Source organism: Mus pahari, chromosome 10 (genome assembly GCF_900095145.1).
Source record: "Mus pahari chromosome 10, PAHARI_EIJ_v1.1, whole genome shotgun sequence".
Lineage (NCBI taxonomy): Eukaryota > Metazoa > Chordata > Mammalia > Rodentia > Muridae > Mus > Mus pahari.
Genome location: NC_034599.1, coordinates 37219831 through 37238691, shown reverse-complemented (window position 1 = coordinate 37238691; position 18861 = coordinate 37219831). Strand labels below are relative to the sequence as shown.

Below are 18861 nucleotides of genomic sequence, written 5' to 3'. Positions count from 1 at the left end.
TTGCTTTCCATTGGAGGTGAACATGAGGCCAAGGCCCAGAAAGGTGGTGGAGTGGCTGCACAAGGTGCAGAGATTGATGGCAGTTTGGGGCGACCAGGGTACCCCAGGAGCCCATGGAGTAGCTAACTCAACCCGGGGAAATAGAGCACTGTGCCCACGCAACTCTTCACTGCGACAGGGAGGGCGAGGTGTGCGCGAAGGGGACCACGGTGCCCTCAGGCGGGCGCTCCCTGCCTTGACTTCCCCATCCCAGGGGGCGGGGCCGCAGTCGCAGCGAGCGGAGAAAGTGCGCGAAGGGGGACGCGCTGCGAGCTCACACGTGACGGCGCGGCGCCGAGTGAGCGGGACCCGGCGGCGGCGGTGGCCGTGGCTGCGGTGGCGGGCGCAGCGGAAAGCCCGGGCGGCTTGGAGCCCCGGGAGCGGCGCGCGCGGCCCCGGCCCTGGCCCCGCGCTGTCCCGGCGCGCGCTGCACATTCTCTCCTGGCGGCGGCGCCACCTGCGGGAGCGTTCGCCCGAACATGGCGACACGGAGCAGCAGGAGGGAGTCGAGACTCCCTTTCCTATTCGCCCTGGTCGCGCTGTTGCCCCCCGGAACTCTCGGCGGGGGCTGGACGCAGAGATTGCACGGTGGCCAGGCGCCCTTGCCTCAGGACCGGGGCTTCTTCGTGGTGCAGGGCGACCCGCGCGAGCTCCGGCTAGGAACGCAAGGGGATGCCCCGGGGGCGAGCCCGGCGGCCAGGAAGCCACTCAGGACCCGGCGGAGCGCTGCTCTGCAGCCCCAGCCTATCCAGGTGTATGGACAGGTGAGCACTTCTGCAAGCCACCTCCTTCCAGCCCCTTTCTCTCCCACCACTTCCTCACCCCCGCACCCATCCTTTGCAGTCGCTTCCCAGGTGCTGGCTCCGCTTGGGGACTTCCCGGCTGGCATGTTTGTTTCATTTCTTTTTCTTCTCCTTTCCCCCTGTACATCACATGAGTACAGCCGTCAGCACTCTGGTCGCATAGATTTTTTTTTTTTTCCTCCTTTCTGTCGATTTTAGCAGATGTGTTCCAGGTAACTCGAAGGGTGCAGAGCCTCTCTTCCCTAGCCTGTATGCAGACAGACTAGGGTAGTTTCTGGCAGGTTTTTGAGGGGTACAGCATAAATTTTACATCTGGATAGAAACGGGCATACCCCCCACCCCCACCCTAACTCCTGTACCATCCTTTGGCAGCGGGAGCGAGAACCCTGCAGTTGTAAAGCACTTAAGCAGAATTGCAGAGGAGGACATTCCATGTTTATCCTCATGAACCTCAATAAAGGTGGGCAACTCTCAAAGCGCCACGATTGCCCCTTGTGTACCCAGTGGATACATGTGTGCGTGTGAGCTCGTGAATGTCTGCGTGTAAGGCTGGATTATTTTAGTTGGGAGTACAGCACATCATCCCACCCCCCTTTCCCACCCCTTCAAGGTGATGGCTTTATTTTAGATAAAAACTATCTCTTATGACACTCGGGATTTGAGACTACTGCAAGAAATTTGCTGGGCTTCATATTCATTAAAGGATTTATTTCTATCCAGGCAATGGGTTTATTAGGTCATAAGTAACACACATTTCACTCATGGCCCCCACTGACTGCTAGGGATGCCACGTTGAATTTGTCCCTTCGTATCCGCGCTGGTGGAATTAATTTGCCCGTGTTATTGTCTATTCAGAGACTCCCAGTCCTTCGGTTAAGACTGACATCAGCAAAACTAGAAGGTTGGTGGGAGAGAAAAGGTGGGCCCGATGGAGCTGACCAACACATCCATGTCCCAGAGTGACTGTCCCTGTCTAAAGTACAAATTAAGGGATTAGCAGGGGTTCTGCCTTTCTTCAGTGATTTTTGGCTATAGCAAAGTCTTCCTTCAGGCCATACATAGAGTTAAACAATCAACTCCTGGAGCCAGAAAGCGTCTCATAAAACATGCCATCCTATTGTGTCACCCTATTGTGTCACGTTTTGAGTGAAGAAACCCAAGCTGTGACAGGTGCGGTGACTGGTCCAAGGTCACGCAGGGAAGGGCTGTGAGCGCTGTAGTTCTCTCTCCTGCGTGGTCTCACTGACCTTTGGGTGCTGGGGGAGGGAAGTCACCTTGTCTCTGTTCAGTGCTTCCTAAACATCTCCTTTCTAAAATAAAATGCATATATCGTTACGAAGACAGAGGGGCGGTTGTGTGTGGGTGGGAGTAGCTGACATCTGTCCACCACCAGACCACCTGCCCCTGGGCAGGAATGTATACCAGATGACCCGTAACTGCTTGACGGTGTATGTATGTGCATGTGTGCGTGTGCGTGTGTGCAGGGCTCAGACTACTGAAGCCCACCTGCCCTGTTCTTGGGCCCAGATCCTTGTCCCCCTCCCCTTTTCACCCCCATCTGAAACTTCCTTTTTGTAATTTGGAAGTCAGCAAGATTGCTCTTGGCAGGCATGGCAGCTTGGAACTGTGGCTGGGGATGGGTCTCCCCAGCTTGCCTAGCTCTGCTGTGCTCCTGAGTGAGTGGGCTGGGCATGGGAGGAGTGAGGGGCCGATGCCCCTGGATGCTCAGGTCCCCTCCAGCCTAGTTCTGGTGGACAGAGGCACCTTCTAGTCTCCGCGGTATCCACGCAGCAGCTCTTTATTTCCTCCTTCCTTTGGGCTCGCCATGTGAAAATCTCTCAGGGATTTAGAGCAAGCTAGAGATGAACTCTGTCCTCCTTGGGAACCTCTCCAAACACCTCCCCCGCCACCCCCCCACCCCCACCCCCACCCCCTGCGTTTTGCTTTCATGTCTCCAGGCCAGCCAGACTGGTTCCATTGAAGGATGCAGATTCAGCCAACAGTTGGACTCGGAATGAGGCATTCCCACACAACAGTGAGGAGCCCTCCTGTGCCCCCTCACTAGGGCTGCCTTCCTAGGCCCTCATTCCCTGTTGCTACAGGTTAAGGAAAGCATAGCATTACCCTTCCTTGTGGAGGAGTGGACTCAGACAGAAGGAAGAACTAACTTTATGGTATGGGATCCTTGCCACAAGCCCTAACCTGGTGCAGGCCCTTCGGACTACGGGCTCAGGAAGCAGTGGCTGAATGGCTTGGGGGCTCTTCTCTGAGTTTCTGGAGTGATGTATGTCTATTTGGAATCACCTCTGTACTTGAAGTGGCCATGTGCATGCCTCTGTTTTTCCTGGGACATACCCAGGTATGAATAGTGCCTCTCCCCCCAAATGTGACTGTGTTATTAATCTGTATGCTCGTTTGAACTCTCACCCTGCACCAAGTTATATAAATTCCCTTTGATTTTTAAACCCAAGTAATTACAGTGGACAGTTGTCTGAAGGGGATGTGTTTCTTAAAACACACACACACACACACACACACACACACACACACACACACACACAAACAAGCAGCAACCAAAGAAGAGAACAATTGAAGGCGAGATCATTGTAAACAAACAGGTGGTAACCAGCAGACCTGTCACACTCAACCAGCCCTGACCCTACCCTGGTGGGGACCTGGAGTGATGGCTGGGGACAGGGGGACTTAGGTGCTGAACCTGGAGTGATGGCTGGGGACAGGGTGACTTAGGTGCTGGACCTGGAGTGATGGCTGGGGACAGGGGGACTTAGGTGCTGGACCTGGAGTGATGGCTGGGGACAGGGGGACTTAGGTGCTGGACCTGGAGTGATGGCTGGGGACAGGGGGACTTAGGTGGGGGTAAGGGAGTAAGGGGACACTTGTCAGAGCTGGAAACGGAAGCCAGGGAGGTGGGGGACAGAAGGAAGGCTTTGCCGGGGAAATTTTGGCCGAGAAAGGAGCCTGTGTCGGCATGTCACACTGGAGTGCCCCTTCTATGACCTTCCTCACTTTATGGAGAAAAGACTTGGTTATTTTGACTATATGCCTTCTTAGGATTTTCTTCTTAGGAAGATTTTCTAATATGAGAAGAGTGGTTCTGACAGGATCGCCCAGAAACACATTTGTAATAGTAGAGACCAACGGGCCAGATACTAAGGCTTTTTTCTACACAAGTTACAAGGAAGGCCTAGCCTTTAAGAAGGTCAAATTAAACAAGGAGGAAGCAGTAGCTTTTAAATATATAATATATGTAATTATTATTGACAGTAATCATTAGTACATTTCTTGATAATTGTGCATATTATTAATGATTTAATAATATATAAATAGGGCTGGTGAGATGGCTCAGCGGGTAAGAGCACCCGACTGCTCTTCCAAAGGTGCAGAGTTCAAATCCCAGCAACTACATGGTGGCTCACAACCATCCTTAACGAGATCTGACGCCCTNTTCTGGGGCGTTTGAGGACAGCTACAGTGTACTTACATATAATAAATAAATAAATAAATAAATAAATAAATAAATAAATCTTAAAAAAATAATATATAAATATATTTAATTAATTTATATATTAAATTGTTTTGGTGGTGGTGGGGTCTCATTTAGCCCAAGCTGGCCTGAAACTTACCATAAAGCTCAGGCTAGCCTCTTTTTTCCTCCTCCTGTCTCTGCCTCCGTTGTGCTGAGGTTAGAGGAGTGGATTGGCAGGAGTTTGTCTGTAGTTCTTGCCACACTGATTTCTTTCCTGCCCTTCGCAATCACTCTTGCTTTGTGTTCTTCCCCAAAGGTCTTCCTCAACTCTTCTCTTTGCTGAGAGAACCCCTTTTTCTGTTCTCTAAGCCTCCCGGGGGCGCTTAGTATTCCCAGCTCTGTGGGGACAACAGTTCTGTGCCTGGTTCCAGCCCTCACTGCCCTGGGTTATAATGAGTGCCTCATCTCCCTGTGTGCTTTGTGGGGGACCAGGATTGGCTCCTCTGTGTTTCACTGTGGGAGACCCTTGATAATCATCTGCGGACCACTTTTCTACCTGGAAGGAGCAGTGTAGAGAGTGGGAAGCACAGTAAGTTATATGAAGTTATCTACAAGCAGGAGCAAGGGAGGGCCACAAACTAAGGAAAGGCTTTGGCTCACTCCATGGTGCTGAAGCTGATGGGATGGCCCTTGGGAGTGTAGCCCTGGGTTTCCTGTGCTATCTGGGAGTTAATTCCAATAAAGACCCAGGATTCTAATTTTTACAGCATTCTCCCTTTTAGGGTTCTCATATTGGTTTTTGCTAACGGTATTTTAAATTTGTGTGTGTGTGTGTGTGTGTGTGTGTGTGTGTGTGTGTTTGTGGGATGGAGAGGGGAGAGAGTTGGGGATCCTTTGGAATGAGGCACAAGGCCTAACAGGATTCCCAGGTTTATTTTGCTTGCAACAAGCTCTCTTTTCATAATTCTTGCATTTTAGAGGATGGAGCGGATACAGTGTCCTGGTTTGAGGCTAAAAACAAAGTGTCCATTACAACACAAGGGCCTTGGACAAAGGGCCTCCTTTGGGGAAAGAATACTGTTTGGCTTTAGATCACTCTGGTGTTGATTCTTACACGATATACTTGCTTGGGAAAGAATTGGCCGGTTGATTCTGAAGTGAGGATGCTTGACCTGTGGGCTTCCAGATGAAGCCGAGAAGGCTGCGTGCTGGCTGTGCCGACCTGAGTTTTGCGTAGGTGAAGACCTCGTTGGCCTCTTGGGTTGGTGAGGGATGTGACCTTGAAACAGCTCTCCTGGTTTCGCCTGTATCCCTTCTCTGGAGTTCTGGGCTGTGTCTGGCACTGTTTGGTTCGTCGGTAGATTAGAGCCTGGAACAGTAGAGGCTTTGTGGTGGAAGGGCTGGATAAAAGGGGCCCAAGGAGAGACACTGAGAATTCAAGGGATGGGAGGAGAACTTACCCACTGAGCTTCCATAGTCTTCAGCAGGTGATGCCTGCTAACAAAGCCTTTGTGTTCTGAAGGAATGCATGGAGACCGGTGAATCCTATTGCCTTCTGTATCACAATCCCCTTCTCAGTTGGTAACACTTGTTGCCAGGTTTTTGTTATGATTTCCTTACAGAAATCTAACGCACAAAATATAAGTATGAATGCCCACAAAATCGAGTTATCAGCAGCCTTTTGTTACCTGTAGCCCTTGGTGTCATGAGTAATGAGGTTAATTTAAACTCTAAATATATTTGTGGAGTGGTGACCATGGGTAGTCAGGATGTCACCAGAAGGGCCCCACTGCAGAGCTGGCAGAGGATCCAGCAGCCCCTAGAGGAGTGGAACCCCACTGTGTGAGGACATCAGAATTCAGGGAGCGCATTACAGACCTTAGCTTTGTGTTCCTTTTGACACTCTTTCCATTGTATTCCTGTAAAATGAAGTCAGTGCCTTGCTTAGTAAATTGTGTTGAGACCTGGATCCATGAGGCAGATCCCAACAGCACTGCCTATCCAAGGCAAAGAGCAGCTGTTGGAGGAGCCTTGCGTTGTTGACTGGGGTCTTCTTCCTCAGAGATCGCAGACGTGTTTGTGGTGTCCTTCTTATTCCTGGGCAGCCATAGAGCAAGCAAGCCCTGTCCGGCCCATTGTAGGGAGATGCAGGGGGCATTACAGTATTCCGAAAAGCATGAAATAGCCAGGCTAATTTTATTTGCTTTTACATATTTATTTAGTTTCTCTTTTAAAGCATCAGTTTACCTTCTTAATTAAAATTTGCTCAGGTGAATATTAAATGAGTCTGCATTCTTCATGTTGCAGATAGGGGAAATGGTCATATAAATGTATTCCAGGAAAGCCAGTGAGTGTAGCATTTATAATATTTGACAATTATGGATAATTGGTGGTTGGTTACACAGAACTGTTTTAAACCTGGGGTGCTTTGTGCACCTTTCTTTCATTTTTTTTCCCCCAGGGTTAAATTCATGTGATGGGAAGGAGAGTTCAGTCTCTTTTGGTTTGAACATTTGGGGATTGGTATTTCTCTGGGAACTGTCTGGGATGCCGGGGAGGAGGTGTTTTCTTTGTTAATGAGAACATGGTCTTCCTGTGCATTCTCCAGGTAGGTCAGGATCTGCTGGCAGATGGCATATTCAGTCCAGCCACGTACACGCACAAATCAATTCCCCCCCCCCCCCGTTTAAAATGAGTCACAGTTAATTTCGACCTAATTTATTGGTTTATTGACTTGCAAACCTTAGGCCTTCGAAGAAGTGGCCTGGGTGGCCCTTGAGCATCAAAGCAGCTGATGATGCCAGAAAGCAGGAGAATCTGGGTGGGCTGCTGCTCAGGGTCAAGCTGTGGGGTTTATCCTACGCTACTGGGAGATGCTGCGAGTTGAAATGGGAAGACAGTGATGCTCTGTGCATAGTAGTGTGGGCTCTGTGAGCGTGGGACTTGGTAACAGTTGTAACTACAATTGTGAAATATAGAGTAATTACAAAATTCAGGTGTCCAGTGGGTACTTGTGTGTGTGTGTCTGAGGATTGATCTCAGTGCCTGGTACATGCTAAGCACATAAGAGACAGACCCTCAGCCCTGACTCCAAGCCTCATTATTGCTGTCAGCAGAGAGCTGTCGGATCCTGTGTTGTCCTTGTATCCGATCTTCCGATGGAACATTACTGAATAGGAGTTTCACACACCTGTGTGTTCAGCATGTCTGCTAGGCATATGTGGCTACTGAAAACTTGAACTACAGGTAGTGTGACTGAAGAGCTGAATTTCTTTTTGCATAGTATTAATGAATTTAAAGCTTAGTAGCCATGTGGTGGCCCTGGCTGCTGCTGTCCTGCCTGCCAGCAGACCTCTGGTAAGTGGAGGGGGGCCTAGCATCTGAGCTGTAGAAATCTTCCGTTTCACCTGAGAGAGGCTAATCATAGACAGGGGAAGTACAAACCAGAGTTGAGCACTGTGAAAAAACCCTAGGTCTTGGAGGCTGCTGATGGCTAGGGCAGGCTTCATGGTGGACTGTAGAGGACAAGTGGACACTGTGTTCATTTGGGGAGGGGTTGCTTCTGCACAGTTGCCTCCTTCCATCAGGCCCTTGGAAGGCTCACCCTTCAGATGAACTCTTTAAACCTGAGTGCCTCTTTTCTTGTGCTGTGCTCATGCTAATAGCCCAGGGCCACCCCAGCTGTGCTGACGTGTGCAGAGGTGTGCAGATCCCGAGGGTCCTACGTAGCAGGGAGCTGTAGCGGTGCGGCAGCCTCTTTGTCCCTGTCCTCCACTTCCTGTACTCTTACTGACTTACCCCAGTGGACCTGGCTCTGTCTTTCATCCCTTCCACCCTTCAGGCTGGCACCAAGACAAACAATAGAGGTGTGTGGTCTCCATCACTGTGTTGAAGCCCCCCCTCCTTCCTCGCTGGTCCTTTAACTTAGCATGCCATTGCTGTTGCTGCCGCGGCTGCAGGCTCTTGGCTTGGAAAATCGGGACCCTTCAGGATGATTTATCTCCAGGCCCCCGAATTAGATTAAAAACACAGCTACGAATTCTCAGAAAGGCAGGCTGATGTGATTATATCCCAAATCTGAGTGGCAGATGAGGGCAATAAAAAGACGTAGGATATCAAATGTGTTTTGTGCCATGTAGAGACCAATGTACAAGGCTACCCCTCCCTTAAAAAGGAAAAAAAAAAAAAAAAAGGAAAACAAAACTAAAACAAAATACCCAAAGAGGACTATAAGGGCTTTGTTTATTTTGAAAGAAGACTTATCTGTGGTGTGGAGAGCTTGTTCCTCACTGCTGACTAAAAGGAGGCCTGGGGAAGGTGGCTAGAGTCATTGTTATATGGAGTAAGTGGGTAAGAGCCAATGAAGGTCATATGACTCTAAATGTGCTTCATCTTTCATCCCCTTTGTAAGGTGAGGGATGGTGTCCTGCTAACACACACACACACACACACACACACACACACACACACACACACGAGAAACAATACATTCACATGCACACACACCATACACACATAAACATAAAACACAAACACACACACAACATACAGACATGTATACATGTATACACAATCTCATACATACAACAGACACACAAGAAACACATACATGCACACATATGTATATGCACACATATACACATAAAACACACACACACAAAACACACAGGCATGTACACATACACATACATACAATCTCACACATACAACACATACACACATGTACGCTATCAGAAGCCACCTGGGAAAGAAATTGGCTCAGACTCTGTCACCCTGGATGCTTGTTGGCCCCATGGAACCTTGTTTGTTAACTGAGATGTTCGTGGTAGCTGAAGTCTGAAGTCAAAACTGACCTCCTGGGTCCAGGTCAAGGATCTTAAAAAAAGGGACCCTTGATTCTAGGAAATGGGGACAGAGCGGAACTAGGTAAGCTATCTGGAAGCTGAGACTGTTTGAAGGAATTTAAATATTTGAGACCTGTGCCCAATTAATTAAGTAACATGACACCATACCTAAAATTTACCTCATCTGTACATATGTGGTTCCCTGGAAGTCCCACACTGAGTAGTTATAAAAATATATCTTGCAGTTAACTGTGCACGGGGTTTGCTGGAGTTGTCGAGGCGTGCCAGGGTGGAGATGACAGGGTTACTGCAGAGACCAAGCAGGAGAAGCATTAGGTGTGCCTGGGCGAAAGTTGGGGAGAAGTGAACAGGCCGTTAAAAACCGAGTTAGAGAGTTAGGCAAGCAGAAGAGAGGTGTGGCCAGCTCCTGTCACCAGGTAGTTGCCTGGCCATTTCCTGTTACTGAGAACTTGGTCTTCCTTGGCTTTTGGGGGCTGAGCTGCGTGCACCCTCTGGATTAGTTGTCTCATTTGTGTGGCTTTTTCAGTGTGGAAAGGCAGCTGGCAATGAGGTCTCAGGGTCTTCTGCTCTGGGAGGACAGGTTTAAGCCTCCCCAGCTTTCTGAGCCTTGTTGTCAAGCATGGGCCAGGCTTCCCGAAAGTGTTAATAGTCACTAGTTGAAAAGTCAGTGTAGTATGTGTTGTCTTATTATTTGACATGCGTCGTGCTCTTAGGTTCCAGGCCTAGTGATGCTGATGTTAAGCTTTTATGTAGAGCCGTGCTGTGAAGAATGGCTGATTGGGACAGAAAGTCATTGGGACTAGAAAATAAGTGACACTTTTGGATGTCGAGGTTTATGAAACACATCCTTGGTTTATATCTTGTTTGCTTCTTGCAGCAGCCCTGCGAACTTGGGAAGAGTTACATTGTTCCTCTCCATTCCCAGATGAATATCCTGTAGCTCCGAAAGAGAAGCGACTTTTCCCCAGGTTAGACAGCTCGTGAATTGTGGAGATGAAGACCCAAACTGAACTTCTGATTTGTTTCAAATTTATGTGACACCACTGTCTCTTATGCATAAACATAGAGGGTCCTCTTGGGTAGAGAATCACAGCTTGCTTTTTAGTTCCCATCCCTGCCCCCCCTGCTCCCTTCCTTTTCCTCCCTCCCTCCCTCCCTCCCTCCCCCCCTTCCTTCCTTTTCCTCCCTCCCTCCCTCCCTCCCTCCCTCCCTTCTCTGTGCAATCCTTTAGTCTTCTTCCCCTAAGACCCAGAGTTCTCATATAATCCCCTCTCCTAGGCTATTCTGGCTATGTTGCCGTTTTAACTTTTTCAAAGATGGTAGATTTTCGGGCTCTTCCAATCTGAGTCTCATTCTTCCCTAGGTTTGTGTGCCTCTCCTTCTGCCGCAGCCTTCCACCCCTAACTGCTCGCTCTCCATCTTTGGTTTATTAGCTCTTCCAGGAAGTGCTACTGTCCTCACCACATGAAGTCACGGCCTCTGTTTGACAACTGGAGTTTAAGCGCTCATTAAATTCGTTACTTGGTGTTTCTTCCTCTACTAATTTGAGAGAAGCGAGGCAAGGCAGAGGAGTCTGGTGCTTTCCTAACACCTAGCGTAGCATCTGGATTACAGTAAATGCTCAATAAACATTTATTGAATGAGCGAAGTAAGCAGCTATTTATAGCAAAGCTGTGGGAGCCAAATAAGAGAGTTTGGGGAAAGTGGGTGACCTGGAGCCCCGCTGAGGGTCGTAGAAGTACCTTTGGGGGGAAGTGGAAGCAGGGGAGTTGATAGTTCAAGGTCAGCCTGAACTTCTCGGTAAGTTCTGGGGCAGCGTGGGTTACACAGCTAGACTCTTGTCTCTGAAGGAACTTGTGCATGACTTTGGGTTTTACTGGGAAATTCTCACAGGAGACAGGTGAGCTGTGGCTTCTCCTGTACGCTTTGGGGATGTTTGCTGTGTCTGTACGCCTAGCACTGGAGATCCTAGGTTGCATCTCAAGGCAGTAGGAAATGATCCCTGTAAATCTCAGAGCAGATGTTAGATTTTCTTTTGAGTTTCCTTCTGATTCTGATATTTTCTTTATTATCTTACCCACAAGTAAGGGAAGGGATAGATTTTCCTCCCTACCCCCAACCCCCCAGGTTCATTGTCTGATGACAATGTTTACCTGGAGGGTGTGGCATATGGCAGTGAATGACAGGTAGGGGTGGTTGTGCAAGCCAGTGAGAATGTGGTTATTGTCCTTCTGGTGTGGTAGGAGGAAAAGCCTTCCCTTCCTCCCTCTTCTCCTCCCCCTCCATGCATCTCTCTGTCTGTGGCAACCTCATAGCTCTGGTGAAGATGGTAGTGAAATGTCAGGTTTTAGTTCAAGGTCATTCTTTTGCTTCCTCATCTATACGATGCGCTGCATGACTTTGTCAGCGAAGTTCTGTGAGTACAGGTCCCATCTTGAACCGACTCCAAGGTCAAGTGAGTGAGTGTGCTGGCCCCACAGACAGGCCTGTCTTCAGGGAGCACTCAGATGCTGGAGTTCAGTTCTCCTGAGGTAGGAAGTCCAGGGAGTGTAATGAGCTTTCTAAATATAGTGGAGACTTGGTCTGGAAAGGGGACACTGGGAGCTGATTTGCATACCTCACATTTAGGTCACCTGGTTGGAAAAAAACCTTGTTGTTGGACATGGGAAGTCCATCTTTGGTTTCTGAGGTCCCTGTAGTATCAGGTACCTGGGGGTGCTGACTCAATCCTCAGAGTTGAAGGATAAGGCTGTTTATTTTATATCTCTGTTGATTTAAAACAACAACAACAACAACAACAACAACAACAACAACAACTACAACCATCACTTCTTTGTATTTCATAGCCAGTGAGGCAGAGAATTGAACCAGGCTGCCATGTTTGTAACACCTCGAGGTCTGTTCTAGAAACCAGCATGCGGGAGGCATGATGATGTCGAGCTGGCAGTGTCTAGGACATCTTCAGCTCTGTGTTTGGCCAATGTGAAGGAGGTCATGGGAGAAGAAATGAGTGGAGAGAGGTGGGACCTGTTCCAGGAAGGGGCTCCCATCTTCCTGAGTAAGGATCCAAGACCACAATGAGTTCGGTGGCTTTCTTGACAATCCCTCAGCCTGTCTTCAGACCTGCAACCCTGATTTCTCCCAGAAGCCCTTGGTATGCTCACAGAGGTGAGGCATGATTAAAGACCTGCAGGGTGCCTGGCATCCAGCAGACCTCAGTGTGCACTTCATGGCGGTGCGCGGCCCTTCCTTCATACGCTTAGCAATTTATTTCCTCCCTTCTATTTATAACAGCTCAGAGCCCAAGGAGTGGACTGCAGAAGATTCTCTTGGGCCCTGCCGCCCGTCCTCCCCCAGCCCCCAATGCTAAGAATCAGATCTTCATACCTCTAGGATACTCCTTCATCTCCCTCGGATCCCTAGGGCATGCAGGGGGACTGAGAGATGGCCAGAGCGGGTGGTGGTGATGTTTGGTAAAGACTTCGAGCTATGCCAAGGAGTGAGTGATTGCTGAGAGCCTGCAGTAGCTAATATTCAGGAGCTGAGAGCCCTGTGAGGCTGTGGCTGTCCCTCCAGCTGGGGACAACAAGGTTGATGAGCCTGCTGTGACTCTGTAGACACTGTTTACAGCGCTTTGAAGTATTGCTGTGGCCAGAGACCCTGTCCTCAGCCGGCCTCCATTATGACTCCTTTGAGCTGCATATTTTGGTAGCATTGGGCTCACTGTGAGCTGAAAGGAAATAAGTACTTCTTACAAGTAGGAGCGCCTAGGTATTGGATCTGTACTTGAGAAGTGTAGTGTTCTACCCAGGTCATAGAAATGATTTTAAAATGAGGCGGCATTTACATAACAGCCATTGAACATCCAGTGGCATTTGGAATGTCCGTGCATTCTGTATCTATTTTCTCTGTCTGTGTCCATGACATTCTCTACATCCTAAAGAACACCCCCCTCTCCTCCTCCTCAGCCTCCTGGCTGCCCCTCATCTGCTTTCTGTCCTTGTGGATTTCCCTGCCCAGGATATTTTTTTTTTTTTTTTTAAAGATTTATTTATTATATGTAAGTACACTGTAGCTGTCTTCAGACACTCCAGAAGAAGGAGTCAGATCTTGTTAAGGATGGTTGTGAGCCACCATGTGGTTGCTGGGATTTGAACTCTGGACCTTTGGAAGAGCAGTCAGGTACTCTTACCCGCTGAGCCATCTCACCAGCCCCCCCAGGATATTTTATATAAACTGAGTCATGCAGTATGTGACCTTTTGTGCCTGGCACATTGTATTAAAGCAATGAATTAGCATCGCATAGAGTCTTCATTAACAACCATGCCACATTCCAGAAGACAGCTCTCCCCCCAGCTCCCCATCAAAGACCACGCTGATTTCTCTTCAACCCAACAACACAGTGTTTTCTTCACTTCTCACTACCCGGAAGCAAGAGAACAGACCAGATTCATCATCTCCCAAATGAGCTAGAGACTTTCATGTGTTTTCTAAATGCTCATTCATGGGCTACCTTCCGAGGGTCTCCGAATGGAGGAGTTTGCAGGGCTTCTGATCTTGAGCAGCGGATCTCCCGGTCTCTGTTTTTTAACCAGGTGAATTCTGGGATACTGATCCTGGGCCCCATGGCTTCTAGGGTTTTGTTTATGGACCAGGTGACCTCTGGTTTTGATGCCAGAGTGAGTAAGCCTCTGGAGGTCTGACCCTGAACGAGTTTCCATCTTAGACCTGGTGGCCTCTTGGGGTTCTCTTAAACCCCTCGCATGTGAGCCTACCAGAGGTCTAACAGGCCTACAGATTTAGTTTGTCATCTAAGATGGAGTTTTATTCGGAGATCCCTGTAGCATGCAATCACATCCCTCCCCTCCCCCCCACCCCCAGCAGAGGCACTGGGGGGGGGCCCTCCCCGTTGCCTTTATGGCCCCAATTAATTGCGTCTCATTTATCAGGCTCAGGCTATGCCCTGTGCGCCAGAGACAAGAGAAGGAAGGTTGTTCACACCCCGGGGTTATGGTTATGACTGACTACACATCAAGGTTATGTTTCTGGAAAAGTCACACTCCCACCTTCTTCCGCCCACTGGCAGACCGGTGTCTCCTAGATCAGCCTGTGGAACTAAGTGGGAGAGGCTGGTGGAACCAGTCTGCAAGCCCGCAGCTGCTGTAGAGGGCAGGTGATCAGAAGAGCTGGCAGTGGAGCCGGGCAAAGGACCCAAACACACTAGAAATCACCAAGGGGATCAAGCCACAGGAATCTGTGCCTTCTCGATGCTGTGGGCTGCCCTGGGGGCTGTTGGCTTCTTGGTCACAGTCCCCTGGGGACTGCATCCTGCCTTTTCCTGTAGTACGGCTATGGACAGGAGGGAAATAGACTGCATGTCATGATCTTAATAAAATCTATGGTGTGCTGACCTTCCTCTCCTGGCTCCCTTGACTGTCCTTGGGGTGCATCGATTCCTGCTACTGATTTGGGTCCTGTGCCTTGGGGGTGGGGGATGGGCACCTGGGCTGCCTTGAAGATTAGTGGTGACTCACCAGGGAGGCGTTCTCATGACTGGATATGCTTGACATCTCTGCCAAGGCAAGGAACTGAACTGTTTGTGTGAGTGCCTGGTGACCCTTGGACAAGCCTTTGCTTGTCACGGAGCCTTCTCTTTCACTTTGCTGGGCTGCCCTTTTCCAGTCCGCTCTTAGAGATAAAGGGGACATCAGATAATTTAAAAAAAAAAAAAAAAAAAAAAAGGGTTCCACTGAGCTTGCCCCTCCCCTCAGAGGCTCTCTTTATAAGAATGCCCTGGAATATTTTGATGCCTCTCTCTTTGTGCCCATTTTATCCCTCATCCCTTAGGATCAGCTAGCAAAACCTACGTCTTCTGCTGCAAAGACCCCAGCAAGTGTTGTCAGACCTCCCCTCCCCCCTCCTCCCCCCCCCCCCCCGTTGACTACCGGTGGGGGCCTTTTCATCTCTGACCTCCTGTGAACTTCGGGTGATTCTCCTAGGTTCCTAACCCCTTTTCTGAGTGTCATTTACATAGGTGTCCAGTCTGCTCCTCTCTGGTTCCTAGGGTGCAGGTGGCTTTGTAGGTGAGAGAGGATTTTAGCCTGAGTGTCTGAGGCGTCTGTGTTGGAGGGCTTCTGATCCAGCAGTATTTCCAGTTTCTTCCTGGAAGCCTAGGTTGGAAGGGAGGGGAAGGGAAGAGAAAGCAACAGTAAAGTTTGACTCTTGGGGGCCGGAGGAGGTGGGGGAGTCCCTTAGCCGGTTTTATTTATTTGTTTTTGAGTTAAATAATTTATTTGTTTTTGATTTGCATGTTTCTGTTGATGCTTGCCTGGACTTATCTACTGGTAATGAGAATATATATATATATATATATATATATATATATATATATATAAAATCTCTTATCTCTTTTTATTTGAAGTCGTCTCTCTTCAGGTAGTTTTTAGCGTTTGGTCCTTGGATCAAATTAGATGCAGGTGTCTCAAACCCCAAAGCAGGGCCGTTGCAGATTAGTTAGCTCCTTGGTGGGGCTGGCTGCCAAGTTTGTGGCCCAGGTGTTTTTCTTCTCCCTTGTGACATCTGAGAGCACCCCTCTGGAGTGGGTGGGGAGATACCAGGGTGGAGGAAGAAGGGAAAGGAAGAGGGTGGAGCTGTGAAGAGGGGCAGGTTTTCTGCTAGAGCTCTGCAGAGAGAAGTGTGGGCCCACTCAACTTGAATTTTTTCTTAGTGCTAGAGCGGTGCTGGGGCCGGGCAGGTGAGCTCTCCGGCTTCAGAGGCAGGCGCCGGGTCCCTAAAGCTCCCACCTCCAAGCCTGTGGGTTTGAGATGACTCAGGAGGCTGGCAGCAGACTACGCTTATTTCAGACAGCTCTGCAGGAGCTCTGCATTTGGGGAGGCCTTGTCCAGCTTCTCAGTGATGCACTAGAGCTTGTCGGTGTCCCCACAGGTTGGGTAGAGCTCAAGTGTTCTGGAAAGTGAGTCGTCTTGCAGCTGATGTCCATCAGTGCATGGCAACTAAGGAGAGAACACGTGCTCTCAGAGTGGTAGCCACAGGCACAATAGGGAAAGGAGAAAAGGCCACACCAGTTTCCCACGAGGCAAGAGCGAGCTGACGGAACGAGTGGCTCTCTATTCCCTTCATAGCCTTCCCCAGTTTCAACAGACAGACCCCGAAAGCTTTCTAGCATCGGGATAGCTCTCAATTCTGATCAGTTCAGAGGGGGCGTTCCTGATCAGCGGCAGGCCTGCCTATCAATCAGGATCCCAGGCTCTGTCTACCCTGTTTTTCTGCTTGCATCTGGGCCATTAGGATCCGGAGTTGCCACGTGTGGGTGGGCAAAGAAAACAGAACTGTGTGTGGTCCAGGTTAGAGTGGTCCTATGGATCATCTCTTAAAATCTTCTGTCTAGAACTGTTCCTGGGACACAGCTTTGCTGTCTCAGGCCGGGGAAGAAGGAGTCTATGGTGACTTCAGAAAGCAGATCAAGAGAGTAGGTAGGTCGTCAGGCTGCGACATGGGGGCTTAGCCACAGAAATGGCTATCTAGTCCTTGGTTGGTTGCCTTGTATATTCAAAATTGAAAGTCTGGGGACTTCTGGTAGCAGTAATCTAAAAGGCTACTTCTGTTCAGATCTGAGAAAGGTTTCCTCACTTGAGACAGTAAAAGGAAAAATAAATCAAAACGTCACGTGACACATTGTTATCTATCTTAGCACTGAGGCTGAGGCAGGAGGATCATGATCACTAAGGCTACCCAATGAGACCCTGTCTTAAATAACAACGAAAGGCAGGGAGACCACATACGGCAGCCTTCCTTTCACCTCTCATGCTTAGCTAACGAGGAGCAGTGATGTCCCCCCCCTCCCCGCCACGAAACACTGGTTGGGCATGAAGTTCAAAAAGCATGTGACCTTTTGGCCTGTGAAATTTTGAAAAATACTTTAAATTGTTTTGAATTGGCACACCACTGGCCTGTGTTCCTGAGGTACAGTGTGAAGCTGTTTCAGGGTGTGTGTGATAGAGAAAACTACAGGTCCAGCCAGGTAAAGGTCAGGGGACTGAGAGACAGGTGCCCCAGTCAGAGTCAGTCATTCCTTTGCATGGAGAGTATTTAAAATCTTCTCCATTTTGAATACAACTAGCTGTTGTTGTCAATGATAGCCATCCTACCATGCGGTAGACCATCTGGGTTTTCCTTCTGATGGGCGAGATGGCTCAGGAGGCAAAGGTGCTTGTGGCCAAGACAGATAACCTAAATTCAATTCCAGGAACCCACATGGTTGAAGAGAGAGGTTTGACTCCGAGGAAGTTGCCCTGTTCTCTGAGCTCCACACATGTTCTATAGTGCATTCATGAGCCTGTGTGTGTGTGTGTGTGCACACACACACTTGCTTGCTAAATACGTTTAAATATAAATATATAATATATAATGAAGACCAGCTATTCCTTCCATTCATTGCCCATCCTCAGCTAGTTAGCCCTCTTCCATCCCATGATTTCAAGCTTATGGAGAATTTTGTTTTGAACGAACAGGAAATTTCAGTGATTAGTTTACAGTGTTGCAGGTGCACATCACACACACACACACACACACACACACACACACACACACACACACACACACGGAGTAAAGATCAGCGTAGCTGGGGACTGACGTCAACAACAAAGCAAGGGAGTCCCTTGGGCAGTGCTATCCTGGGAAGATTTTCTGCAGTCTGGTTGAATCCACAGGGTCACTGATTGCAGAAAAGGTTGGTGTTTCTTCCTGGAGAAGGTGCTAATGGTAACGCTTGCAGGGCCGTGAGAAAAGTCTGCCCTGACCCCACGCTTTCCATCTCAGAGTCTGAGTGACAGAGGAGGTCTAAGAGACCTGATTTGGAATGTGTGTGGCTGTCACTCACCGTGGGTCTTGATTTCCTTTTGGTCTCTTTCAGGTCAGTCTGAATGACTCCCACAATCAGATGGTGGTGCACTGGGCCGGAGAGAAAAGCAACGTGATCGTGGCATTAGCCCGAGACAGCCTGGCGTTGGCAAGGCCCAAGAGCAGTGATGTGAGTACTTGTGTGGCTCTGGGTCCTCTCGGTGACATGCCCCTTCTGATCTTCTAGGTTGCCATGTCAGAAAAAAATAGTGCGTAGTTAGGAATGGATGGTAAGGACTATACGTCAATGAAGAGATACAGAAAGTAATGCGTGCATTGTGTACTGCACACAGGGTGGAGGCATCCAAGGGGATGTGTGCAGTGTAGGGTGACTTTGTGACGTCACAGGTAGTCTGCCTCGATACGTCCAAAGCTCACAGGTGGTCTGCACTCATAGCTCCACTAAGTGCCAAAGAGCACTCCAGGGCTGAGTGACCTGGAGCTGGTCCAGATCAAGTTAAACTGTTTTCTTTTTTTCCCATATGCCAACAAGGTCGACGAGCTGTTGACAGACAAAGTCTCTTTCTTCTTTACTCATCATATACTACCCCTTTATCTGCATGTACATCCATGCTCTCAATATATCTCCTATGGATTTGTCTGTCAGTCATCTATCTTGTATCATCTATCTCTCCATCTTCTGTCATCCTATCTATCTATCTATCTATCCATCTATCTATCTATCCATCCATCCATCTAATCTATCATCTATCTATCTATCTATCTATCTATCTATCTATCTATCTAT

The 18861-nt window shown here is 48.9% G+C and overlaps 1 protein-coding gene across 1 annotated transcript in view; it reads left to right on the top strand.

The window, feature by feature from the left end:
* The first annotated feature begins 349 nt into the window (after positions 1-349).
* The window catches only part of Sorl1 (sortilin related receptor 1), a 154415-nt gene continuing 135903 nt past the window's right edge, over positions 350-18861 (top strand). The window contains exons 1-2 of the mRNA XM_021206280.1: positions 350-803; positions 18127-18243. Of these exons, the coding sequence (XP_021061939.1) occupies positions 519-803; positions 18127-18243 (402 nt within the window). The 5' untranslated portion in view covers positions 350-518. The remainder of the gene's footprint in view (positions 804-18126; positions 18244-18861) is intronic.